This window comes from Coloeus monedula, assembly GCF_965178545.1.
Source record: "Coloeus monedula genome assembly, chromosome: 24".
In the NCBI taxonomy this organism is placed as follows: Eukaryota; Metazoa; Chordata; class Aves; order Passeriformes; family Corvidae; genus Coloeus; species Coloeus monedula.
The window spans coordinates 3,348,459-3,373,789 of NC_138804.1; the positions used below are offsets into that span (position 1 = coordinate 3,348,459).

Here is a 25,331-nt window from a genome sequence, read left to right on the forward strand (position 1 = left end):
CCCGGTGTCCCGCTGTCCGAGTGTCCCCGTGTCCCGCTGTCCCCGTGTCCCGCTCAGAGCCCGTCCATCAGCGCCAGCAAGTCCTCGCCCTTCTCGGCGCTGCCCGGGCGCGGCTCCGCCACCTCCAGCTCCCCCAGGATGCGGGACAGCTCCGCCCGCCGCCCCGGCTCCTGCGAGACAGACACCGCGCTCAGCCACCGCCGGTGTCCCCACGCTGCTACCGCGGCCGGGACTGGGCTGGACTGGGACGTGCCCCTTCTACACCCAAGTCGGCTAAACGCTTGCTCTGGTATTTGTCAGGATTCAAGTTTTCTTAGTAAATAATCACCAATTCCACTGTCTTGGCAGAAAGTTGGCCATTACTTAGTTACAAGCTTAAGTGAAATGGGAAAAAATGTATTTTTAAGTCCCTGCTCTGGGTGAAACACAGTCCTTAGCAAGACAGGGATGGTGAGAACCAGTGATGTGAAACATGTAACGTACCTGCGTGGCTTCAATGTTGATAACCTTGTAGGACAACTCCTCTGGTCTGGTCTGTGCCGCGTGTCTTGATTAAAAACATGAAAAGAGTGGTTAATCCCATGAAGATGTACAAGGAAGTGATAAAAATCAGACTTCATGAAGCTCCTGTAGGCACAAATGGTGCTCAGAGGATGCTCATAGGGCCAGACTGGATGGGGCTTGAAGCAACCTGGTCTAGTGGAAGGTGTCCCTTCCCATGGCAGGGTGGAATCAGAGGACCCTTAAGGTCCCTTCCAACCCAAACCATTCTGTAATTCTGTGAAGTCTGAACAATGCCACTCTTCCTACTTGGCAAATTAATGTGTTCACCCCAGTTTGGAGGCTTCTCCCCATCCTAAATTTTTTTGTTAAGTGTAGAAGAGCAGGAATATTTCTGTAGCTGAGATTAAAAGCAGGTAAAAACATCCTGCTAAAAGGGCTGAAGGTATGTTTCTGTCCCTCCAGACAGATCCCAGCCAGCAGCATTTGGAGCAAGGCTGCATCACAGGAGACATCTGGAGCAGGATAACAACCTGCTGGTCTGACCCTAAAGCTGTTGAGGGCCAGCTTTGGTCTCCAGGGCTCCCCACAGGGCACCCCAAACCCAAACCAAGAAGGACTCCAGCATACTCTTCCTCCTCGTCAGTCGTGAACAAGTTCAGCCGAAATCCCGTCTCACCACCAGCGGGTTTCTGGATGTCCAAACCTCCCAGCAGCCGGGCCAGAAAGTTCAGCTCTTCTTTAGCAAGAGGGTTGGGGACTATGTTCTCCTGCAGGAAACAGCAAGGGGCCCGCTGGGCAATTACCTGAGAGATGGGGCTGCAAGGAGCTTTGATATTCCATACATGTCCTTCAGAGGGATATAAACACATTTCCCTGTTGTTCCTGGGACAGATTGTGCAGATAACCAGTAATCACCAGCTCGATATTGGAAATGGTTGCTTGGATTTATAGATTCAGCACAAGATGCTTTTCCAGCTAAATTGGACAAATGAGAAATCTGTAAAGCAAACTTTCTGTTTTCTGAGATTAAAATGGAAGCAAGCACATCCTTGCACAAGCGTGTGGATTCTTTGGGAAAATGTGCTCTTCCCCTGGCTTCAAAGGACTGGGGAGGATTGCATGAGGCTCTGAGAACAACAGAAAAGCTTCCCTGAACTTATCCCGTATCTAGAGACTAAGAATTTGGCCAGTTTAAGCAGTGATAGGTACAGGATGACACTGACCTTCGCCTGGGATGCCAGCTTTTTGGATGATCCCGACATATGTGTCTCCACTGGCCGGGTCACACTGTACCTAGAGGGGAAAACACATGGGGAAGAACAGCCTGTTACTGGGACGAGGTACAGGAACCAGAGGGAGCAGCACAGGATGCAGGATTTTAGGATATTTTTCTGAAGACTGAACAATGGCAATGAGAAGTTACAGCTCAGTGTGGTGCCACAGTGAGGCATTAAGACGTGTGAGGGACAAAGCTGCGAGAAGGAACATGGGTCTCTTTGGATGGAACATCTACATTAAGGCAAACGTGGAGAACAGAGAGGCTTTCTTGACTGTGGTTACATTAAATCCTATTTCACGTAAAATGTAGCACCACGTGAGAACATTCTTTCCTCAGCTCCACTGCGGACATAAATCAAAGTTTTACTGCTTTCCACAGCTCTTTAGACACTGTCCACACATGTCCTGGTGCAGGGCAGCACCTTGTAACAAAGTCAACCTGATAATTAATAGCAAAAGAGGCCAAAACCACACCAGGCTGAAGATGTGTTTAAGAACAATCCATCAGCATTTGGTTCAGGTTTCTACATATAACAAAAATTACTTACATATTTGTTCCAAGTTTGAGGACTCTGTCTCCATAAAGCTCAAAAGATCCTTCCCTTTGTGGAGTAACGTAATTCCCAGCAGTGGTGAACTCAGCCCTTCTAACTTCCACTCCTTTGTGATTGAATATCCTTAAAAACAAGGCATTATTGAAACATTTAATAGTTTTAGTCCTGATTTTCAGTACCTAGTTCCTCTGCTTCCTGCACAAGGGGAATAAAACTCTATTCTGTACATTGGTAAATGCCTCTGTTACAGGATAAGTTACTAACAGCTAATTTACTGGGATAGAAAACTCCAGAAGCAGCTCAGCATTTCATTGCTGGTTGACTTAGTCCCAAATCCCGCCCTTTAAATAGTGTTTACTGGAGGTTCAGCTATCCATGCAACAGGAATGGCAGTCTGAGCTGAATTCCTGAGCCCTCTGGAATGAAATGCTCCTCCCTGAGCAGCCCCACACATGGCACCAACTCACCTGATGAGCCCTGGGACCTCCGTGCCCCACGGGACAGGCCCTGAGATTGGCAGCACAAAGCGACCGTTCGAGTTTTGCACTTTATCCTTCAGAAAGATGGAGACCTGCAAAAGGACATCACAACATCACACCTTGGGGAAAACCTCTGCGGACCTTCCCATCCAAATTCCCTGAAATCTGAGCCTGAGCCTCTCTGCCCACACTGAAGAAGGTTTCCTAGAGCTCTTGATGTGTGTAAAGGGATGTATTTACAAAGCCAGTGATGTGGAATTGCGGTCCAGAGGATGGGCACACTGATCTAACATTAAAAAAACTGTATTAAAAACTACATCCTGTTTGTGCATGTGAGTGTGATCAATTTATTTAGAGAATATCAAGACTTCACGCACAGGTTTCATATCAAGTTTCTTCTAAAAGGAAAAATGGATTTATCAATCAGCAAATCATACTAGTAGAGATTCCCTTTTTCATAGTATTGTGGAATTATTCAGCATTATTGTAGTAGATGTGCTCAATTTGCGAAATTTGAGTGTAATTACAAGCACATCAAGATGACTGAAAAGCACAATTAACAAACCCAAACCTGCAGTGTTTATAAGGAGATCCCTTTGTACTCCAGCCCCAAACTCCCTGTCATTCTCCCTGCCTAGCTGTATTGGGCTCTTACCCTGATGTGCATATCCTGGAAGAAAATGAGGAGTGTTTGCCTGATGAGCTGGAATTCACCATCAGAGAGACAGTTGTAGGTCTGGAAAAGGAAAATCATCATGCAAGGGTTTACAGGTGTTCCATGTCCCACCCACGGAAAGGGGGAACAAGAATATCTGACTATTCTGATCCACAGTATATACAGCATATTCTGATCCACTTGCAGGGGGAGCAGAGATGCTCTAAGAGGGCTGCTGGTCATTATCAGTAATTACTGTCACTAAAACTCTGATTTCATTTCTGCTGAAATCAGTGGAGACTTAAATCAGGCTGAATAAGCAATATATTGACTTAAACTGGACCAGTAGAAAAATAGCACTTGACTCACAGCCCTCCCCAATGTAGTAATTCATCTCTAAGATGACGAAAGAGGTAAAAACCCCATAAAATCAAACCACAGTGTGTCCCACCCTTTTTCTGAGGATTCTTACTTCGATCAGCTGCCGGAAGGTCTCATCCACCTGGTTCAGAATGCCAGGGGAGTCGGAGATGAAATCCTTGATGGCATCCAGGTGGTTGAATGTGACCAGCAGAATGTCTCTGGGCCGAGGGCACAGCAGCACTTGGTATTTGAAGGCCATAGTCATGAGGTCATACAGCTGCAAAGGAACACGGGAACGTTGGTCCCGTCACACAGGAAACTTCCCGGGGATGGAGAGAGGGATTCAAGCACTCAGGCCAGCACCTGCCTGTGGCACAAGGAACCATTTTAGCTCCGTTTCCTAAAAAGAACAAGACCTCTGCAGTCCCATCCCCAGCCTTCTTGCTGGGTCTCCAAAGTCACCAATGCTCAGGTGAGGTCACACCTCGAGTGCTGGGTCCAGTTCTTGGCCCCTCAGGGCAAGAGAGATACTGAGGGGCTGGAGCGTGTCCAGAGAAAGGAGTGGAGCTGGGGAAGGGGCTGGAGCACCTGAAGCGACTGAGGAAGCTGGAAAGGGGCTCAGCCTGGAGCAAAGGAGGCTCGGGGGGACCTTGTGGCTCTGCACAAGTCCCTCACAGGAGGGGGCAGCCGGGGGGGGTCGGGCTCTGCTGGCAGGGAACAGGGACAGGAGGAGAGGGAACGGCCTCAGGCTGGGCCAGGGGAGAGTCAGGGTGGACATCAGGAAAAATTTCTCCATGGAAATGTTTATTAAACATTGGAAGCGGCTGCCCAGGGAGGTGGTGAAGTCCCCATCCCTGGAAGTATCCAAGGAACGACTGGATGTGGCACTCATTGCTCTGGGCTGGGTGACAGGGTGGGGATTGGTCACAGGTTGGACTCGATGCTCTCGGAGAGCTTTTCCAACCTCAGCGATTCCATGAATTTCAGCAGCACTGACACCTGGGGGGAGGGTTCTCTGGTAGTCCCATTCCTACCATTTTTTCCAGAATTGGCTGCGGATACACTGCGTGCAGGCAGTAACTCTAACACCTGTGCCTGCAAGACAGTGGGTGTCAGTACAGAAATACAGATGTTTATCCACACCCACAGAAGTGTATATTTTTAATATATATGAAAGCATCTGCTAAACTTAAGGAATGCTTAGTGAACTTGTTCAAATCAAAGATTTAGCTGTTCAGGCAGAAATACTCAGTTCTGAGGTAGCTGATGCCACCATGGATTTTCTTGGCTGAGAACCATTTTCACAAGGAAAGCTGTTCCAAAATGCTTCAACATGGTAAAGCCAAAGGTTAATTATTGCAACAGAAACTGCTGGAGCACAGCTGGGAAGTGCAGCAGAGCCAGGCCAGGTGGCAGGTCTGTGTTACCTTGTCCATGCTGGCCTGGTTCAGTCTCATGATGGAGGTGTGAGCCAGCCGGTCGTACACAGTGCGCAGGGCTTTCTTGGAATAGAGATCCTGGGGTTTGAACAGCTCCTCCATGAAACTTTTCTTGAACATGGCAGAGATGATGTCGTTCATAACTGCAAAGACAAAGAGGCTCTGTGGTTTGCTCCAGAACAGCACGTTCCTGGTCCACCCCAGCTGCAAGGTTCACACCAGGGTTACCTGTGCAGAGCAGGGACAGAGCACAACAGGAGAGAGGGAACAGCACCTCCGGATCCAGCACTTCCTCAGTCCCACCTGGGCTAAACCAGCCGATGTCCCCCAGGGCACAAATGCCACGTGAGCTGAAGGCAGCAGTCCCTGTTTCCCAGTGGGAGTAAGGCTGGCTTTGTTGTTCTGGTTTTACAGCTATGCCTGGCACTTTTCACTTTTAAATAATGCTGCTCTGATGTGCTGTTATCTAAAAAAGCTGCAGTTCTGCTTCCCAAGGAGACTGTTTTGCATTGTGGTAGATCTCTGCAGATTGCAGCTACATGGCTGTGCCTGTTCCTCAACACGCTCTGACACTATCAGTCTATTTTTTAACTTCTCAACGGAAGCTCCTGCAGGGCTCTCTGTAATCTTTATTCAAATGGATTAACACTGGCAGGTATTTAATAAAGCATTTATATCCCTGAGATCTCTATCAACCCATTTATGGCTATCACAGCTGAAACTTCTGCAGGCCCTAGAGTTTCAAATGCAGAACTCCAAACTTCCTGACTTGTGGTTCATTTTTTTCTGTGTAAATTTAGCCATGGAACTGTTATGTGACTTACTGAGGAGTTCTTAGAGCTCAGGAGTACTGAGGGTGAGAGCTGTGCTCTGGTTATTGAGCTCTTAATACAAACAAGATGGAAAACACGGTGCAGTGGTTCAAGCAGATGCAGCATCTGAGCTTTTGTGCTGGATCTGCTCCTTTTATTATCTCCCTGATACTCTAGAGTTATCATCAATAAACATTTATTTCTCTAACAAAAAAAAAAAAGGTAAATTAATATGTCAGGTCACAGACTACTGTACAAGTGTGGATTTTCCTAAGCAAATGATTGTTATGAAGCCTACAATGCCAGACAATTCTTGTGGATTTGAAAAATCTCAGAATAAATAATTAAAAAAAAAAGGAAAAGGAGAAAAAGTGAACATACAGAGAGTGGTAGTGACCAGTGCTTTGAATTATTGCCCCAGTGATTCCCTGGCGGGTCAGACACCTGGCTTTCCACACCTCTCCTACACCAACAAACAAAACAAAGGTAATTTCCCTGTCATTTCACCTCTTCCTAGAGGATTAACTCCCTGGGGACTGCTGGGAGCCTGGGCAGGGAGAGCTGTGTTCCAAGGGTAAGGGCCTCCTGAGGTGATTCTCTCTCCTCCCTAAACCTGCTGGTTACAGGTTCCTCATGCACTGGTCACACACAGCTCAGCAGCCCCTGTGCTGAACCTGATGGGGCTCCCTAGTCCTGGTTTAAACACCCCAAAACCACAGACAGATCTCAGCTCCTGAGCAGTTTGGATCATGAATACACCTAATTGCAAACAGGAAAAAATCCCTCCTTCCTCCCTTCCTTTCAAATAAACTGGCCATAAAACAATCCCTACTTGCAATCCCAGGCAGAAATCCCCTATTTTTTTTGTGGAGAAAATAAAATATATTAGTACTAGTAGATATTAGTATTTAGTTAATTTTGCAGGGAGTCAATTAGGACAAAAATAAGAACTTCTGCTTTATACTGCTATCAAGGAAAATATTTTTCAGCTGCTCGTGTGTGCTGCCCACACAAAGACTTCTCCTGTCTTTGGAGAGTCACAAAGAACTCAAGCCACCAGGAGACAGACATGTCCCCGTACACTGATTTCTCAACAGAATCGAAGGTCTGTGTGAACCATGGGCATAAATTATCTTCTTAAATTAAAACCTCTTGTGTGGGCTATAAAAAGAACTGAGAAAGACATTAAAAAATCACAGTAAAGGGCAAATTTATAATAAATCTCTCACATGTTTGATAATGAAACAGCAAAGGTCTCAGGGGGGCCCTGGGGAGCTGCTGCTCACACCAGTGTGGCCATGGCAGGTGACACAGGAGCACCGGCCCAGGGACAAGGCACAAGCAACACAGAAAAAGCAACTGAACAGACAGGGGGGTCATCAGCTGGGATGAGAGGAGGGACACCAGTATAGCCAGTGTGATGGACAGGACTGAAGCTGGGGGTGACGGTGCCTTTGGCCTCCCCACGCCAAGTCACTGGTGACAGGCAGCATGTGTCACCTGCTTGGCTGGGATGCACGGCACGAGACTGGAGCTACGCCTGGGTGATGCTGGTGCTTCCCAGAGGATGCTTGGGGCAGCAGAAGGAACATTCCGAGTTGTGGACAGTCACAGCCTGTGTGCCACAGGCTCGTGGCTCCTAAAGGAACCATGTCACAGCACCATCAGTGACAGCCCCAGGAGGTGACTCCAGGACCCTCCCGAGATCCTCCGGAGCACTGAGAACAGGCAAAGTGTTCTCTCTCACAGGAGAAGTGATGGATCAGCCTGGGACCTGCTCCTGAGCCACCCCTGTCTCACTACGTCACGGCTCTGGGCAGCTCCTCGTTGTTTTGGATGGGATGGAATCTGTTCCTAGACTTCTGAGATGTTAAAGGCTGGGAAAAGGGTGTGCTTGGAAACAGGATGTAATGGTAGGAAAAAACCTGGGGCAAGCTCCAGGACACCAGTGTTTACCTTCAACAAATATCAAAACCTACCAATGATGCTTATTTTGCAAAACTTCAATCACAACCTTGATCTCTCTTAAAAAAGGGCTGCTCAGAAGGACCCTGTAAATTCTGCTCATGCTCACAGAGCAAAAACCTGAGATTCAAGAGATTCATTTCCTCATTCCTTAGCACAGCCCTTGCTGGAGGCTCCTGTTCCAGGGCAGATTCCAGAGGGAAACACGTTCACACCTCGGCTGCTCCCTTGCAACACCCGAGGGCTCAATCCCTCCCAGGATCACTCCAGTCAGGGTGAGCTTGGCTGAGGTGTGGGCATCTGCTCCTTGGGGATCACTCTGCCAGGTGACCACCAGCACAGGTGGGTAAAGCAGCTGGGATGGGAATGCCTTTGATCATCCCTGGAGTTCACCTGTCCAAACCTTGAGCAATGAATTAGACAAAACCTTAGAAAAATGGAATATACCCAATATTCCTGCATTTAAGCAGAAAAACGACCTGCACGATGCTCACACAATTACATGCTTGCATGAAAACGACAGTAAAGAAATACAAATACCATTTTTGCAGGCAAGACCACCAGGATAAAAAGTTTTGATCCATTTATAGTCTTGGTTAAATTAACAGCTGATTTTTGAGGCCATACGATTTTAAGATATGGTCTGTTTTTTCACTGATTTACAGTCAAAAGCGCATTTAAGGACCAGGTGAGCATTACTGTTCATTTGTGACACTGACTGAAGGCTGCAGGAACAGCCTCAGGTGTTCAGGCACGATGAGCCCCAGGTGTGCACGTGGGGTTGGACTGGTGCATGCAGCCAGCAGTTACTGTACCTCGTTTCCTGTCCACATCTGTCCATTCATCTACACGAAGCATATAAAACAAAACAGCAGTTCAAGATGTAAGAACAAGAGTTGTAAGGAGAAGAAAAGAAATAAACTAAAAAAAAAAAAATAAAAGAAAAAATAAGCTAACTAACGGATTTTGTCACTTCTCATCAGCATTCAGCACTGAACATTCAGCACTGAGCATTCAGAATGAGAACCTCACCCTCCCCTTGGATAAAATCCTGCTGCTTCAGTGCACATCAAATTTTACCCTTTGCACTGAGCTTGGGTAGTTTTCAGCTGTATTTTGCCTTACAAGTAACCAGTATTTGAGAGAACAGCTTTAAGCATCAGCAAACACCTGACTGTGGATGAACCACATCTCGGTGAAATTAACACAACAGTTTTTTGGAAGAAAAAACAATCCATGTGTGGACAAACTAAAACAGTCCAATTCTCCTGCTGAGATGCTCCAAGATTTAATTTAGCTAAAATCCTAAACTTGTCCCTGTATGAACAGCAGTAATCTTCTCTCAGATCATTCCCTCATCGGGACACACATGAATAATTACAAGTGCCCCCTCACAAACAATACAATAATTACACTGTGAACCCTTTATTGTTTAGCACTTCATAAAGGACAGGCAGAAGGGATAACAATACCAAGCTCATATCAAGTTGATTCTTTATTAAAACATCCCAGAGCTTCCCGAGGCACATTCCCCATCCCCTGACAGAGAGATGCAAGGACTTGTAAAGTAAAGCTGTGGTAATTTGCAATGGTAAATACAGAGGTGCTTGGCTGTGAGCTGGAGTTTCATGCCCCATATGAAGGCACGAGGCTATCTGTACAAGGATTTTGGCCAAATGGGATTGTATAAAAGCCAGACAAGGGTTTAGGGAGCCGTATTGGTATTTTAATTTTACACAACTGCATGTGCTGTGTCTGCACAAGGTTTACAAATTTATTCCTGGAAACTCCTTCCCACTGCAAAGCAACCTGGTCTGCCCAAAAACAGTCCAGGACCTCGGCTGACAACCAAATCCTGAGTTATTTTGAGTCCAAAAGTGATTTCTGAAGCTTTAACTCCCGAATTTAGCACAGAAACACCGACACGGCCTCCAGTTTCTTCTTCTGTGTCAGAAACTCCCAAACCAGCGTCAGCAACACCTTCAGGCTGTTCTTACCACAGGAGCTTCACCGAGCCGATCAACGCAACGGGCTGCGCTTCCAAGTGGAGACCACAAACCACTGAGGGCTGATTACTGTGATAATTACCGTGGTAATTACTGCGATGGAGCCCTGAAATCGGGGTAAGGAAACTCCTGCCCCGGACCGGCACTGACGCCGTTAGCTCGCAGCATCCTCCGCTGACAGCACCGAGTGTCCCTGCGTGTCCCGGGGCGGCACCCCGGGAACCGGCACCGCCGGGCGGAGCAGCCCGAGCCGCTACCGGGGAAGCGGGAGCGGGGGCAAAGCCCTGCCCGGGGGCACGGGCAGTGCCGCCAGCCCGACACCGCCAGCGGCTCCCCGGCGCGCCGCTGGCACCGGGACACCGGGAGCGGAGGGACCCGTGACCGGCCCGCGCCCGCCGCTCACCTTTGCGCGCCTTCTCTCCGGGGATGCTCTGGGCGCGCAGCCGCTGGTCCAGGATGTAGAGCATCTCCCCGCCCAGGTTCAGGAACAGCAGCGGCAGCGTCCGCGTCGACATGGCCCCGGCACGGCCCCGGCACGGCCCCGGCACGGCCCCCGCACGGCCCCGCACCCGGAGCGCCGCCGCCGTTGCCCGGCAGCCGCGGGGCCAATCGGGGCGCGCCGTCTTGGCCGGCCGGGGCGCGCGTGCGCATCGTCCGCGGTGCGTGTTCCCGTCATCCCGGTCTGAGTGTGCGCAGCATCCCCGGTGCGTGTTCCCGTCATCCCGGCCTGAGTGTGCGCAGCATCCCAGTCCGTGTGCGCACCGTCCGCGGTGCGTGTTCCCATTATCCCAGTCTGAGTGTGCGCATCATCCCAGTCCGTGTGTGCACCGTCCGCGTCATCCTGGTCTGAGTGTTCCCATCACCCCAGTCCCTGCACGCATCGTCCCAGTCCCTGTGTGCATCCTCCCCGTCTGTGTGGGCATCATCCCCACTGCGTGTGCAGAGCATCCCGATCCATGTGCACATTGTCCCAGACTGTGTGTGGATCATCCTGGCACACAAGCACGGCCCCTGTGCATGTACAGAATATTTTGGGTTGGAAGAGACATTAAAGCCCATCCAGTGCCACCCCTGCCATGGGCAGGGACACCTTCCACTGTCCCAGGTTGCTCCAAGCCCCAATGTTCAGCCTGGCCTTGGGCATTTCCACGGATAGGGCAGCTACAGCTTCTCTGGGCAGCCTGTGCCAGGGCCTCTCCACCCTCACAGGGAAAGATTTATTCAGAATGTCCAATCTAAATGTCTAAGTTTCAGTTTATAAATATCTAAGAAAATGTGACAGCACAAACTTCTGGGCTGGCTGTGCTGACAGGACACAGGCAGCCCTTGAGCTGTTCCCACTGACAGACCTGCCTCACAGAGTGACCTACCCAGCACCTGGCCTGAAATTAAACTTCTAAACCACTTAAACCACCCGCTGCCCTTCCCAGGTGCTCAGAACGGCGCAGACCACATCACATGAGCAGAGGCTTGAGGTCTTTGGGCAGGTGTTTATTGTCAGCCTCTCTGTGCCAGCCTGGCTGTGCCGCTACACAGGAGTCCCCTCCTGTGCCTGCTTCTCTTGCACCTGCTTCTCCTGCTGTGCCCGTGCTGCCCTTGCTCTCGCCTGCCACTCTCTCCTCTGCTTCAGTCTCTCTGCTGCTTTCAGCTTCTGCTTCTCCTGGAATACCTGTGGAAGCAGAAAGGAGAGATAGAGCTGCCTGCAGAGCTGCTCCCCAGGCTGTCTGCTGCAGGCAGAGCGGTTCCAGCAGGAGCCAGATCAAATCCTCCCTCTGTGCCTTCCTTGCTCCAGAGAACCATCTGGGATTACTCTGTTACAGCCACCCAGTCACAGAATCACTGAATCATTCAGGTTGGAAAAGACCTCTGAGACCAAGAGTCCAACCTGTGACCGATCCCCACTTTGTCAACCAGACCAGAGCATTGAGTGCCACATCTAGTCATTCCTTGGACACCTTTGGTCCAGTCCTTTGGCTGTAATTTCATTGGACTGAAATTTAATATTTACAAACCAAAGGCACGTCCAGCTTTTGGTTCTGCTCAGTTACACCAAGATCTACTGCACGCAGCAGTTACACCCATACATTCTGAGCAAATCAGGGCAGACAGTGGGTGGTACCCACGCTTCTGTTCCAAACTGCCATCAAATTATCTCATATATCAGTTCCCATACCAGCATTTGAGAAAAAAGCTGGTTTGAATAAAACATTTTTGAGCAAACCAGTAGCCCATCCCAAAGTGCCTGAGTACAGCATGTGTCAGTGCCCATGACATAAATGTCCCCCATGGAGCTCTTGGCTGAGCTCAGGCAGTTCTCTAGAGACAGGATCAAAGTCAAAGCCTGGCTTAGGAGGACTCAGCTATCAGTCACTTCTAACTTCTACAGAGGGGTTCTTCCCTGTCCAGCCTGCTCTGTACCTTGATGCAGAGAGCCTTCTTGACCAGCCAGCGCTTGGTGACACGGCGGATGTAGGGCTGGGGGGGGCTGTATTGGATGTCCAGCTGTTTGCAGGTGCTCTCGAAGGTGCTGTAGTTCACCCGGCGCAGGTACCCCAGCATCTTCCTCCGCCGGTCCAGATCCATCAGCATGCACCGACGGTTACTTTTGTCCTGCAAAGCACCCAACCTTCACTCCACTGCAGACAGACTGTCCTGCCATTCCAATAAATTACTGAGAACAGACCACATTTTGGCTGAAAGGGAACGATCAGGTTAAGGACAGAGTCTTAGAACAATTTCTGTTGGCAGATGCTGCGAGTACATCAGGTCAGCACAAGATGATCCAAGGAGATATCATTTACTTTGCACTGGAATTGCTTTCTCTGTTTCATGGCTCCACTTTCCCTGAAGACTGTTTTCAGCTTGTGTACAGTTTCAGGCTGTGCCAAAGCTGCAGGGAAGGTCTTCTGGCTAAAACCTACTTCCCCTGAAGTGTGCTGCTTCAGAATAACGCAGAAGCATTTACCTTCGTTTCGCCAGAAATTAAATATGAAAATAATCTGTGACTTGGCTCTGACTGTCTGGTTGTTCCCTGGAAGGGCACAAGTGTAGCCTGAGCCACACCAGTCAGGGCAGGTCATGGGAGACATCTCCCTGTCCTATACGAGTGATTTGTGTAAAGAACAGGCTTCAGCCAAGGAATTACAAAAGGTCTCATTGCTGCAACTCCTGGTACAGCTTCTGGCTTGTCATAGAAAGCTTAATTCTGTTCCACTGTACCCTTCAAGTTTTCATGAGTAACAATTAGGCACTTCTTTCAGATGCAGTTATCAATCCATTTCCCACCTTTTGCCCTGCATAAAGAATCTTTAATATCTCTTGTTCATAAATTCAGTCGAGATGTCTCAAATTTGGGCCTGAACCCAGGCTGCTGCAGGCAGGGAAGTGGGACATTCACACAGCGTTGTCCACCAAACATTTCCATGAGCAGAACAAGCACGGACTTCGCTCTTTGCTTATTACTGCAGCTGCCTTCATTAATTAGTGAAAACTAAGTTGTGAAGCCACATCTGCAATGATGAGAAACGGAGCTCAACTCTGCCCAAAGGAATTTGCTCAGCCATTTCCTCTACTACAGTAACAAACCGGAACATGGAGTCGGCGAAAATCCAGCTGTGCCTGAGCCTGCAGCTCCCCAAACTGGCATCATGGAACAGCTGTAACTATTTTATAAACCTCCTTAGGAATGCCATAATCCCCAGCATTAAAATCCTTTTGTTATAAACTGAGAAAACCACCTGAGCAGCTGCTGTGTGTGGACTCAGATCCACGAGTTACCTTGGGATGCCTCTGGAGGTGCTCCTCGAGCGTGCGTATCCTGGCAGTCAAAATAGCAACTGTAAAAACAGAGAGAGAGAGAGAAGCTGTGTGAGAGCAGCAGCTTTCCCAGCTGATCCACGTTCATCTGCCTTGCCTCAAGCTGCCAGCTGAGCACTGCTGCTCCTGCAGGTACCCACAGCAGCACAGCAGGGACTGCCCACGGCAGAACAGTGCCCACAGGAAACACTGTCCCCAACAAGCACTGCCCACACCAGCCACTCCCCACTGCCCACTGGACAGAGCACAACAAACCACAACACACAACCTGCAGAGCTGTGACTGTTATGAGGCTGCTTAATCAGAGGGTAAGATTTTAGCAACACATCATATAAATTTATCTGTGTATTTATTCCTCTTGCACTCATTCAATTCCCAGTGATTTGACATCCATTTCACCTCATGGGATTTAAGCTCTGGGGAAGCAGACAGCACTAAAGGTTATTTTTTCCAAGGGCAGCAGCCATGTCCCTCTGGAGGGAGGGGTTGGTGGCATCCTGCAGAACCAAAGGGCTTTACTGATGACAAAGGGGTGGTCAGTGTTGGTCAGTGCAACATGGCCTTTGTCCCTGCACTATCCCCACTGTGCTTCAGTCACAGCTCTCTGATGCAGAGAAAAATCTGGGTTCCATGGCTGAATTTGGCTCATTTTGGTAACAGCTGCAGCTCAGTGCTTCATGTCACAGAAGCACTCCAAGCAGAATAATGCACACTCTGCCTTTGGAGGGTGGATGTGCAGCAGGAATTTGGAAGTACCCCAGCAGCCTCTGCAACTCTTCCAGACCTGGAGCAGTCCTGCAGGGCATCCTGCAGGCTCCCTGCCTCCCAGGGGCTCTCCTGGAGGAGATTCTCCTGAATTATACAGCAAACTGGAAGTGCTGGGGTGGGAACAGCTGAACAGAAGCAGAGATGTTTCATCTGCCAACAACATCCTTCCCTTTTCAAACTTGCCTTGCACCTCAAAGGAGCCACTGTCATTGGGAGACCTCCTGACCTTCTCCACCAGCTGCTGTGTCTTTACCTTCATCTTCTCCTTCTGTGGGTCACAGAAAAGAGGTTGTCACTGTCTCAGGAACAGCAGAGGTCGGAGACACTCAGCTCTCTTCCCAAACACCCAGATAAAGGCTTTGTAATTCAGACCTTTACTCAGTGCTTTTGCATCTCTTCAAGCTGAAGTGGCAAGCATAGAAGAATGGTGAGATCTTTGTGCCACTTTCATACCTGTTTAATTTGTTTTCTGGGCATATGGAAAGTAAAAATAACTTGATGAGCATCTGCTGTCCCATGCAGCGGTTTCTAGAACAGAGGGGGTCAGCCACAAGCAGCAACAGAACAGCTCATTGCCCTATCACCCCTGAGTACTTTCTTCTCTCATTTTCATATGCAATTGTTACCATAAAGAAGACTGTGTGATAAATTTTAAGAGCAAACCAGACTTATCACTGTAATGTATTTCATCACTCCAGATTTACAGTCACTTAAAAATACAGTAAGTGAAAGACATTTAACAACATAGACAAGTCTCACATAAAGGTGTTCATTAAATCTATTTTTTTTCAAGCAAGCAGAATGACACTGACCTGGCTTGCCATTTCCAGGGACAACAGTCGTTTCACTACATCATCCACGCTGCAAGGAGATGGCAAATTAGCTTATAAACTAGAAACAAGTCTATTTAACAACAGAAATGAGCTCAGGTTCTCAGAACATACTCACTTTTCTCAGCTTTAATTTACTCTACAAATTTACAGGGACTCTCCTCCCCTCCCAAACCTGGCAGCCATAAACTGGTACTCACACTCCTAAGCAAAATCATGGCTCAGATTACAGGAGTATGGAGCAGTTTTGCTGCAAAAATATTTCATTTTAAGACTGGCTCCTTCAGAGATCAGTGAAAGTCACAGTTGGGCCACTGGGGGCCCTCCCTGCACCACACAGGAGCAGCTCTGCATCAGAGCACAACAGTGCTGAGTCCCAGACCCCAAATTCAGCAGCAGCTGAGTTCATGTTGAGTTGTTTAACGACACTCTCCATCACCTGAGTTCAAGACAGGCACAGATTATTTGCAAGATGACTATTTCCAGTATTGCAAGATTATTTCCTTTTTTTTCCCCATGGACTACAAAGCCCACAGAGCACGTGGGCAACCAGCACTCAAGCTCACATGGAGTAAACAATCAAGCCCTGACCACTGACTGTGTCTGTAAATTTGACTTTCCAACTGACTTTGCAATTTTTGTGCCCACAGAGCATTAACAATTAATTAGTGAGCAGGTGACAACTTCCACATACCATGGTTATATGTAAGATACAAACCCCTGCAGTGAGCAGCCATTCCCTCTCCCTGTTCATACCTGTTCATTATCGGGAGATTGGCATAATCCTTCTTCAGCAAGGTGGGAGGGAGGTCATCCAGATGGCTGGGGATGTCTACAAAGAGAGAAACATTTGAGGAAGAGCAGGACAAAGTCAGAGCTCTGACCTTGCAAATCAGATCAGAGGAAACACGTTCTGAAGGAAACTGACTGTGTGCTCCAAATAAGAACTGAGCAGATTCAGCCAAGATGGCAGGAACTGAGTGAAAAAAATAGGTTCAGTCTCTTCCCTTCAGCACTCTGGACTTACAATATGGTGTACATGTATTTACAACAATCCACCGAGCTCAGAGGCCACAGAATACCATAACAGTTTGTGCTGGAAGGGACATTAAAACCCATCTGATTCCACCCCTGCCATGGGCAGGGACACCTTCCACTGTCCCAGGTTGCTCCAAGCCCCATCCAGCCTGGCCTTGGACACCTGCAGGGATCCAGGGGCAGCCCCAGCTTCTCTGGGCACCCTGTGCCAGGGCCTCCTGACCCTCACAGATCTCCTGCTACTGACAATCATTCATCTCCCCACATTCAGGAGAAGAGGAATCTTCTGAGTAACTTCTGAGCTTGCAAGGAACTATTTCTGGAATGATTTCTGTGCCATGAGGATACAACTCTGAGCATGTCAACAGTAAAACATTTGGTCCTGTGGATCTTGACGTACCTTTCCTCTTCCTTGTCACACGTCTGGCATAACCCCTGGCTGCCTGGAGCACAGAACTGCAGACTGGGTGGGAGAAACAGAGAGACATCAGCCTTGCGTGCACTTCTCCAGCTCTGTACGTGTCAGATGCTGCTCAGTCTGTCTGAGGTCAGAGCACTGAGCCTCTGAGGTGATCAGTGACCAGACACATCTTTAGTCCCAGCACAGTGTGGGATAGTTCAGAGAGGCTCTCACAAGGTGCTAAAACAAACCAAGCTGGGCTGCTTGAGAGTGAGCAAATGCCGAGGCCGGAGCGGCAGAACAGACTGCACACACTGAGAGCTCCTTGTGCAAATGTGCTCATTTAGAGGGTTTAAACTGCTCGATTAACTGCTCAATTAACTCAGTCTCATGAACGACGTGGAGGGGCTGCTCTGGACCACCCCAGTGTCAGACCTCAGGGGCAGAGACACCTGGGGAAAGCCTGGGGACAACCTTTGTCTGACACAGCTCGGTCCAGACGGGAATATCATCACCAGCCAGGACTTCCTCATTCTTTGACCTTTCAAGAACAAACTCTTCCAGCTGCTCTTCCAGGGCCCTGCTGCTGGAATCAGGACCTGCTTCTGGCCATTCACCTGTGCCCGGCTCGGCCATCGCCGCTCCAAGGGCGCTCCAAGGGACCGCCGGGACCCTGCCCGCACCCCGGGTACCCCCAAGGTCACCCGGCCCCCTGTCTCATTTCAGCGGGGACAGACCACGGGGCCGGTGTGTGGTCCCGTGAGTGACCCCCGGCCACCCCCGACCCCGAGACCGCCCCTTTCCCCGCATCCTCAGCTCCCATCCCGGCCCCGACCCGGCTGCTCCCCAATTCCTCCAGCGGGTCCCGCTTTCCTTTCCACCCTCCCTCCCAGCGGCCTCCCGAGCCCCCCGCGCCCCTCACCGGGCTCCGCCCTGCCCAGCACGGCGGCCCCGGCACGGGCCGGCCCCGCCAGGCCGCGGCCCAGCAGCGCCAGCATGGCCCGCGCTCACCGGCACGCCGCCATGGGCGCCGCCATCTTGCCCAGGCGCGACTGGCGAGTGCCGAGACAGGGCGGAGGGAGCGAGCGCCGAGCGCGTCGATGGCTGTCCCGGATTCCGGTCCCCTCCCCGTCTTCGTCCCGGTCCCGGACCCCTCCCTGTCCCCGTCCTTGTCCCAGTCCCTGTCCTGTCCCCGTTCCCGTCCCCGTCCCGGTCCCGTCTCCATCTCATCTCCATCTCCATCTCTATCTCCATCTCCCATCTCCATCTCCCATCTCCATCATCTCCATCTCCGTTCCCGTCCCCGTCCCCGTTCCGGTCCCGTGTCCATCTCCATCTCCGTCCCCGTCCCCGTCTCGGTTTCGTCCCCTACCTGTCCCCGTCCTCGTCCCGGTCCCGATACTCGTTCTGTCCCCGTCCCGGTTCCGGTCCCGTCCCAATCCCTATCTGTATCCCTGTCTCGGTCTCGTCCCGGTCCCGTTCCCGTCCCCGATCGCGTCCCCATCCCCGGGCTCCCGCAGAGGCGCCCGGGTTGTTCGCAGCACGTCTCCGTTTATTTCGGAGGGAAAGAGTCGGGAGGGGGCACACACACAGAGCGGGGTGGAGCCGGGCAGCGCCCCGGGGTGCGGCTGGAACCCCGCGAGTGGCCCCCGCATCCCGGGGCTCCCTCTGGAGGGCCCGGTGTCGCTGCCCGGCTCCATCCCGCGCTAGTCCGCCCGGCACTCGTGCAGCTCCTCGGCCCCGCCGATGCGGAGCCCCTGCAGCAGCGGGAAGGTGGCGGGGGGCTCCTCGGGGAACCCCCAGTCTCCCGCGCCGCCGCCGTCCCCGCGGCCCCGCAGGTTCTCGTAGAATCGAGGACCAGGCTCGGGGAGCAGCCGCTGCCCCCTGTACCCCGCGCCCCCCACCCGCGCATACTGCACGGGCTCCCCGGGACCCTCCTGCCGCACGTAGGGCCGGGTCACCGCCGGGAGGGCGACGAGCAGGGCGGGGGGTTCCTTCCCCGGCTGCTTCCCCGGTTCCCCTTCCAGCACGGTGACCGTGGAGATGGCGGCCGGGCCGGGCTCCCTCGCGGCGGGGACCTGGATCGGCTCCTGGGGACCAGAGGGAGGTCACAGCCGGTGCCATCTGCCCCTGCTGTCCCTCACCGTGGCCTCGCGCCCCGGGGCCATGTGCAGGGTGGGCACTGGGGGGCCAGGGAGCAGCCGGCCGGTCTCACCTGCGGCGCCGCTGCCGGCACCCACTTGCCCAGGCTGCTGTTGGCGGGGTCGGGGACACTGGGCCAGAGCTGCTCCTTCATCCTGGGGAGCACGGGATGAGAGGACTCAGCGAGGCGGGCTGGAATGGGTGGCCTCAGTGCTGAACTGGCTCCCGCCAGGCTCCTGGAGGGATGTCAGCACTCCCGCAGACCACCCTGTCCCACCGGCAGCCCAGCCTGGGGCGGGGCTCTGCTACTCACCGCTCGTTCTTCTGGAAGCAGATGAGCAACACCATGAACAGGACAAAGATCAGCCCCAGGGTCAGGAAGAGGAACTGGATCTCAGTGTCATCTGGGAAGTGGGACAGGGTCACAGGGAACTGCAGTGGGCACTGCCAGCTGTGCTGTGCCATGAGGCCAGGGCAGGACCAGGGTCTGCGTGTCCCCTCCCATCTCCCCCCCGCCCCGAGTGGCTGCACCCCTCACCCAGCACTGTGGTCACCAGGGTCAGGCTGGTGCCATTGGTGCCGCCAGCAGCCGTGGATGCCATGATGTGCACCTTGTACAGGGTCGATGGCTTCAGCCCCCGGATGACAAAGGAGCTGAGGGAAGGATTCACGGTGGCACCTGGGGACACACGGGGCTGTTGGTGTGGTGGAATCCCCTCACCTGCACAGCCCCTCGGATCTCTGCTGGCCAGGGCCCTGTGAGACACCCATACAACTCCCTGACCCTCTCTGAGAAGGACACAGGGTCTGCTGATATCCCCACCCAGCACGTCGACGTGGGACAGAGGGCAAGGTCACTGGTGCTGCAGGCAAAACTCACTGGCCATGTCGGCAATGCTGTTGGCCCAGAAGATGGTGTAGCTGGTGATGAAGCCATTCTGCATATCCACTGGCAGTGGCTCCCAGCACAGCTCGGCCTCTGACTTGCTGATCCTCCTGAGGTGAAGCTTTGGGGCATGGGATGGTGCTGGAAAAAGCAGGACAAGAGGGACCAGGTGCTGAGCAGAGCCACTGCCTCGGGTGGGAACTGGTGGGGGGGTCCCACTCCCGAGGTGTGGGCATCAGGACCTGCCCACGCTGTGGGGGGGGCTGAGAGCACCTTCAGAGACGAGACAGATCCAGCCCCTCAAGCTGAGCTCTTTGGCACAGCTCCTGGATTAGGGGTACATGGGGGAGGGGGTGTTCCTCCTTTTGGAAGGGCAAAATCTTGGTGGTGGGGCACCCTTCCCACGTACCCTTCTGCTGTGAGTAGGCTGTGGTGTGGATGGGCACCCCGACAGTGTCCTCATAGAGGGGGTACAGTGAGATGTTGTACAGCTGGAAAGGCTTGATGCCATCTACAACAGAGAGCAGAGGGGGCTGGGAGTTTGGGGCACTGGCTGCTGAGACCCCCCAGCTGCCCCTGCCTGTGCCCCACGGCACCAGCCCACCTACCCTGGGGGTGGATCCAGAGGAAGGAGGGAGGGTGGGAGGTGGGCTGGGGCCAGGGCTTGGTCCTGGTTTGGTCAGGATGGGTGCCAGCCCCCTGGGACAGATGACCAGGGGGTCAGGGTCCCCTGGCAGCCCCCGCTTACCCTGGATAAGGGCTGTGGTGGCTGCCCCATCACGCTCCATCTGCCAGCACGCGCTGCAGTGCCCAGGCTCTGCTGTCACCCGCTGCCATTCCAGGACATAGGCGATCACCGGGGCCAGCGGTGCCTCCCAGTGCATCCAGAGGCTGTGCTCGTCCCCGGGCACGGCCCGGAGCCCGGACAGGGGCTGACCTGCATGGGACAAGCAGCCGGGATGATGGGAGAGGGGAGCACATCTCCCACATCACCCCCGGGTTGGAATCTGCCCTCTCCTTGCCCTGGCTGTGCAGCCCATGGCAGCCTGCTCGAGGGAAGCACAGCCCCTGGGGACACGCGGAGGTTTCGGGCACTGCCCTCACCTTTCCTCTGTAGGAGGACGACCTCGGTCGGCGCCGATTCGCCGGCGGCGTTGTAGGCTGAGAGATAGACCCTCCTGGTCCTCGCGGGCACCGAGAAGTTGCACTGGGTGTGGGTGGTGTTGCAGATGGTGGAGGGGTCCCTGCCCCTCCTCCGGGGGCTCAGGGTGACGCGGTACCCCAGCACTCTCCCGTTGGCCTCCCGCTGCCGTGGGGCCTGGGTGGGGCAGGGGATGCGGATGTCAGTCCCTGCGGGGATCTCAGGCCCCAGGGCAATGCCCCGGCAGCTCCCGCGCCCCTCGCCCGCCCCTGCTCACCTTCCAGCGCAGCTGCACCTCCAGCGGCTCCCCTGCCCCGGCCGGCTGAGCCTCCCACCACGCGTCCAGCTTTCCTGTGGGGGCTGCAACGGGGGGGGATGGCAGAAGCTGAGGGGCCAGCGTGTCTGTGCCCCCAGCGCTGTGCCGCCTGCCCTCAGTGCTGTGCCGCTTGCTCGGGCAGAGGGGACCCCCTGGGTGACTCACACTCACCTTTCTCGTGGGTGGTGTAGTTCCTGCCCGGGCTCCACTCGCTCCAGTAGGCCAGTGCCGACGCTGAGCTCCGCCGGCACCGCATCTGGAAGTGGTACTGTGTGCCAAAGAGGAAGCCGCAGCGCTGCGCGGTGCCGGCCCGGCCGATGATGCCGGTGACCTGGTGGCAGCCAGAACGAGGGCTGTGCTGGCTCCTGCCTCGGGCAGGGGCTCTTGTGGGCGCGGGGGGACACTTTGCCGTCCCACTCCCACATGGCGCTCCCACTGCTTGGAGCAGAGGGAGGGTCCCGGCTGCTGCCCGGTCCCACTGCCCCAGCGGCACTCACCAGGACCCAGGCAGGGTCCTCGGGTGCCCGGTAGCGCAGCTCACATTGCAGCTCCATGTGCTCTGTGCCCCGCGCCACATCCCAGGCCAGGGCGATGCAGTCGGTCTGGAAGGGGATGGACTGGATGCTCTGCAGGGTTGGGGGGTCCAGCTTGGCTGTAGGAAGAGCAGGGGAGAGCTGGAGAGGTGTGTGGTGGGCAGTGCCCAGAGCCACGTCCTCACATGTTGTTAATGCTGGGAGCTGCAGCCAGGGTGCTTCAGCAAGAAATGGGAGGAAACCACCCCAAAACATTTAGGAGAATGGCTGGTGGCAAGGGACAGGAGCTGGCATGTGCCACTGCTTGGGAATGGGTAATGGTAGTGAGTGCAATGCTGGCACTGCTCTGCATTAACACCTGTGCAGAGAAAACAGATTCCATGGGGCCTGGTGTCTGGAACACCCTACATTTGGGTCTGCTCGGGGGTGAGAGTGTGGCACAGCCATGGGAGGGCTCAGCTGGTTCCTGGGCAGTCTTTCCCCAGCCCCAGATCAGGGACGATAAGTCTCTGCATCTAGGAAGGCTCCCTTTATAAATAGTTTATAGGCACTGGATCCATTATTAATAGACCTCCTGAATAAATGGGTAATCAATTGCTGGAGGAGTTGTGGAGTGCAGCAGGTCAACTGGCAGCTTGTAACCCGCCGCACGCGCTGCTCTGTCTGTAACGCAGCGCTGGCACCGATTCATCCCGGCAGGACATTCATCATGGAACCTGCCCGTAAAATGTGACCTCAAAGCCCGACGTGCTTTAATGGCGCTTTAATACCCCTGTCACCGGTGATGAGCTTCCCTGGCCCTTGACCTCTGCACCGTCACTCACCCACGTCCATGGGGTCGATGCAGAGATGCTCTGACTCGGCTGTGCCCAGGGCGTTGGTGGCAGACACCCAGATCTCCATTTGCCGGTACAGCTGGAGCAGCCGGCGTGGCACCGTGCAGTGGCTGTGCCCTCCTTGCGGGGTGCAGCCCGTCACCACCTGGGCTCTGCTCCTGCGGCAGCCAGAGCAGTGGGCTCGGGGTCCCTCTGGCAGAGGACGAGGCTTGCTATGGGGTTTAGCAGGGGACCGTGGTCCCGGGACTTACCCGGCGCACTTCAGCACGATGCTGGTGGGGAGGTGGCTGTCGGTTCCCTGCTCCCACTGGCACGTCAGCCCGTAGTCACTGAGGTTCAGGACACAGCTGAGGTTGAGGGGCTTTGCAGGAGGGTCTGGGGGAGAACAGCAGGGAAAGAACCTGAGCAAGTGCCCGTCCCTTCTGGGGAGGAGGGTGACCCATGCTGGCAGCAGACTTACAGCCCGCCCTGATCTCAGCCATGCCAATGCGCTGCTTGGTCCCATTCCACTCCACACAGCACCACAGCCTGGCCTGTGTGTGGTTGAACCGGGGCAGGGTGAGGTTGGACACCTCCGTGCCCCCTGGACCCTGGCGCTGGCTCCCGGCCACAAGCTTGTTGTCCAGCATCCAGCTGATCCGGACCTTCCCCTGCTCCAAGCCGCGGCAGAGCTCTCTCTGGATGGTGCAGGACGCCGTGACAGCCGAGCCCAGGGGCACAATGGGCGAGCCCACAGCCACCGAGGCGCAGCCCAGTGTCCCTGCAGGCAAGAAAAGCGTGTCACATCCTGGGCACAGCTGTGACAAAGCCATCTCAGCTCCTCAGTGCCCAGGCGGGACATAGGGAGGAGCCTCTTCCCTTAGATGGGCCCCCCCAGCCCTGGAGAGGAAGAGCCGAGCGTTGGGCAAGCCACCGGCACGGGCCAGGCCCCATCCTGCCCGCGCCTGCTGCGCTGCCGCCGCTCCTGCCTGCCCCGTGGCCCCGGCCAGCCCGGCTGGGGCGCAGGGTGCCGGGGATGGCGTGGCTGTGGGACAGGACAGGATGGACCGCACTCACCGCCCAGGTGGAGGAGCAGAAGCAGGGAGAGCTGCAGCAGGAAGGGTGTCCCAGCTCCGCGCCTGGCCATGGTCTCCTCCGTGGCTTTGGCATCACCTGGAACGGAGCAAGCGGCTTGTTCTGGGGGTCGGCAAGGGCTGGGGACGAGGTGGGCTGAAGGAGCCGGGCTCCATTGTCACCGGCGCTTCCTGGAGCAGAATGTCCTTTCGCTGTCAGCGTCAGCCCGGCCCCGCAGCCCTTCTGACACCTCCGCCCCCGGCTCGGCGCCCGCGCTGCCACAGCCGCCGGCATGGGAAGCGCAGCGGAGAGACCCCGCAACGCGGGTCCCTCCACACCGCCGTCACCGTCCCGGCCCCGCACGCCATCCCGGGCACAGCACCCTGTGCCCGGCCGCAGGCACGGGCTGATTTTATCTCCACTATCTCCAGCCGCTGCCGGGCAGAGATTTGCGGTTTGAGGGCGGGTGAGCGCTGGGACGGCGGAGGGCGATAAGCTGGGAAAGGGAAGTGAGTGACCGACAGCAGCAGAGCGGGACTGGCCGGAGCTGCGGGGTCCTGCCCACGCCCGCCACGGCTGCCCCCGTCGGCTGCATCCCCTGCCTGCTGTTGGGAACGGCCCTAGGAGCGGTGGCTGCCTCTGCCCCTGCCCGGCCGCCTCTGCCCGCATCCTCTGCCCCGGGTGGGTCCCAGACACAGTTCGGAGGGGCTGCCCACACTGTGCCCAGCTTCGGGTGCCCACAGCTCCTCACCCCCCAAGCCAACATCCAGAGGGAGACAAAGCACTCGAGTGTGGGAAGTGGGACAGCGGCAACCCCTGAGCACTCGGCATGTGCGGCTGTCCCAGGCAGGGACTGGGTAGAGCAGCCACAGACAAGGCGCTGCTCAGTGGGACGTCAGCACCACGCACCCACCCCTACCTCACCTCCATCCCTACCTCGCCTCCATTCCTGCCTCTCCTCCGTGTCCGGTGCGTCCGGCTGCCGCTCACCGCCCGCTCCGAGCGCGGGGCTCCGGCTGCCGGCGGCTGGCCGTGCTCAGCCTGTTTGCTAACATGCTGCTTTCCCCGTTAGTTCCTCAAAACCAGGGCCGTTAGTTGCTGTGACGCTCTGAAGAAGGTGATTGCAAAACACTTCCCTGAAGCCTGCGACCCCCTCGCTCGCCGCAGGCAGGAAAGCCCAGGGGACGCAGACACCCCGAGCAGCGCCCGGCCTCCACCCTGCCCGCTCCAGCGGCCGGACCTGGCACAGCCGGGATGTGGCACAGACGGTTCCTCACTGCAACTGCCCTGGGGCCACCGGCCTGGGCTGGGGGACACGGCAGAGGAGCGTGGGCTGGGGAATGTGGCAGGAGGCCACTGGCCAGGGAGTGAGCAACTCAAGGGGCAGGAGGCAAACCCAGCCGTGGCTGCCGGCGCGGTGTGATGCCACCTGCGAGCAGCTCACATCCCCAAGCCTGTGTCTGTGTCCACATCCACGTAGTCCAGCTTGCTCCAGGGTGAGCGGTGCGCAAGATGCC

The 25,331-nt window shown here is 54.4% G+C and overlaps 3 protein-coding genes across 4 annotated transcripts; all 3 read right to left on the bottom strand.

Annotated features, from left to right (window-relative positions):
• Positions 1-53: 53 nt before the first annotated feature.
• On the bottom strand, positions 54-10,570 carry OSCP1 (organic solute carrier partner 1; the record flags this gene model as incomplete). 2 transcript variants are annotated; one of them, XM_082296562.1, is made up of 11 exons in its annotated part: positions 54-170; positions 484-547; positions 1,132-1,271; positions 1,728-1,797; positions 2,331-2,459; positions 2,804-2,907; positions 3,471-3,551; positions 3,943-4,110; positions 5,261-5,415; positions 8,865-8,894; positions 10,459-10,570. In XM_082296562.1, 11 exons carry the CDS (start codon positions 10,568-10,570, stop codon positions 54-56), a joined length of 1,170 nt encoding a protein of 389 aa, XP_082152688.1. The 2 variants fall into 2 exon arrangements, with proteins under 2 accessions (XP_082152688.1, XP_082152687.1); XM_082296561.1 differs by lacking the exon at positions 8,865-8,894.
• Positions 10,571-11,525: 955 nt separating this feature from the next.
• Positions 11,526-17,967, bottom strand: MRPS15 (mitochondrial ribosomal protein S15). Its single transcript, XM_082296571.1, has 8 exons — positions 17,830-17,967; positions 16,908-16,970; positions 16,226-16,301; positions 15,452-15,500; positions 14,823-14,907; positions 13,833-13,891; positions 12,474-12,665; positions 11,526-11,724 (listed from the first exon to the last, which is right to left on the bottom strand). The coding sequence occupies exons 1-8, from the start codon at positions 17,903-17,905 to the stop codon at positions 11,584-11,586; spliced, it is 741 nt and encodes a 246-aa protein (XP_082152697.1). The 5' UTR covers positions 17,906-17,967; the 3' UTR covers positions 11,526-11,583.
• Positions 17,968-18,613: 646 nt separating this feature from the next.
• Positions 18,614-24,848, bottom strand: CSF3R (colony stimulating factor 3 receptor; the record flags this gene model as incomplete). Its single annotated transcript, XM_082296404.1, has 16 exons — positions 24,751-24,848; positions 23,818-23,913; positions 23,222-23,521; positions 23,013-23,136; positions 22,750-22,919; positions 21,890-22,044; positions 21,564-21,723; positions 21,354-21,436; positions 21,040-21,253; positions 20,684-20,872; positions 20,345-20,446; positions 19,930-20,076; positions 19,588-19,728; positions 19,363-19,453; positions 19,123-19,204; positions 18,614-18,997 (listed from the first exon to the last, which is right to left on the bottom strand). Exons 2-16 carry the CDS (start codon positions 23,885-23,887, stop codon positions 18,614-18,616), a joined length of 2,412 nt encoding a protein of 803 aa, XP_082152530.1. The 5' UTR covers positions 23,888-23,913; positions 24,751-24,848.
• Positions 24,849-25,331: the final 483 nt, after the last annotated feature.

What these genes read in the sequence shown, in the direction of transcription:
- MRPS15 (XM_082296571.1), bottom strand. Translation starts at nt 17,905, where the DNA reads ATGCTGGCGCTGCTGGGCCGCGGCCTGGCGGGGCCGGCCCGTGCCGGG. An exon ending in TGGCTCCTTTGAGGTGCAAG is followed by an intron (nt 13,892 to 14,822) that starts GCAAGTTTGAAA and finishes CTGTTTTTACAG; the next exon opens with TTGCTATTTTGACTGCCAGG. An exon ending in AGAAGGCTCTCTGCATCAAG is followed by an intron (nt 11,725 to 12,473) that starts GTACAGAGCAGG and finishes CTGCTTCCACAG; the next exon opens with GTATTCCAGGAGAAGCAGAA.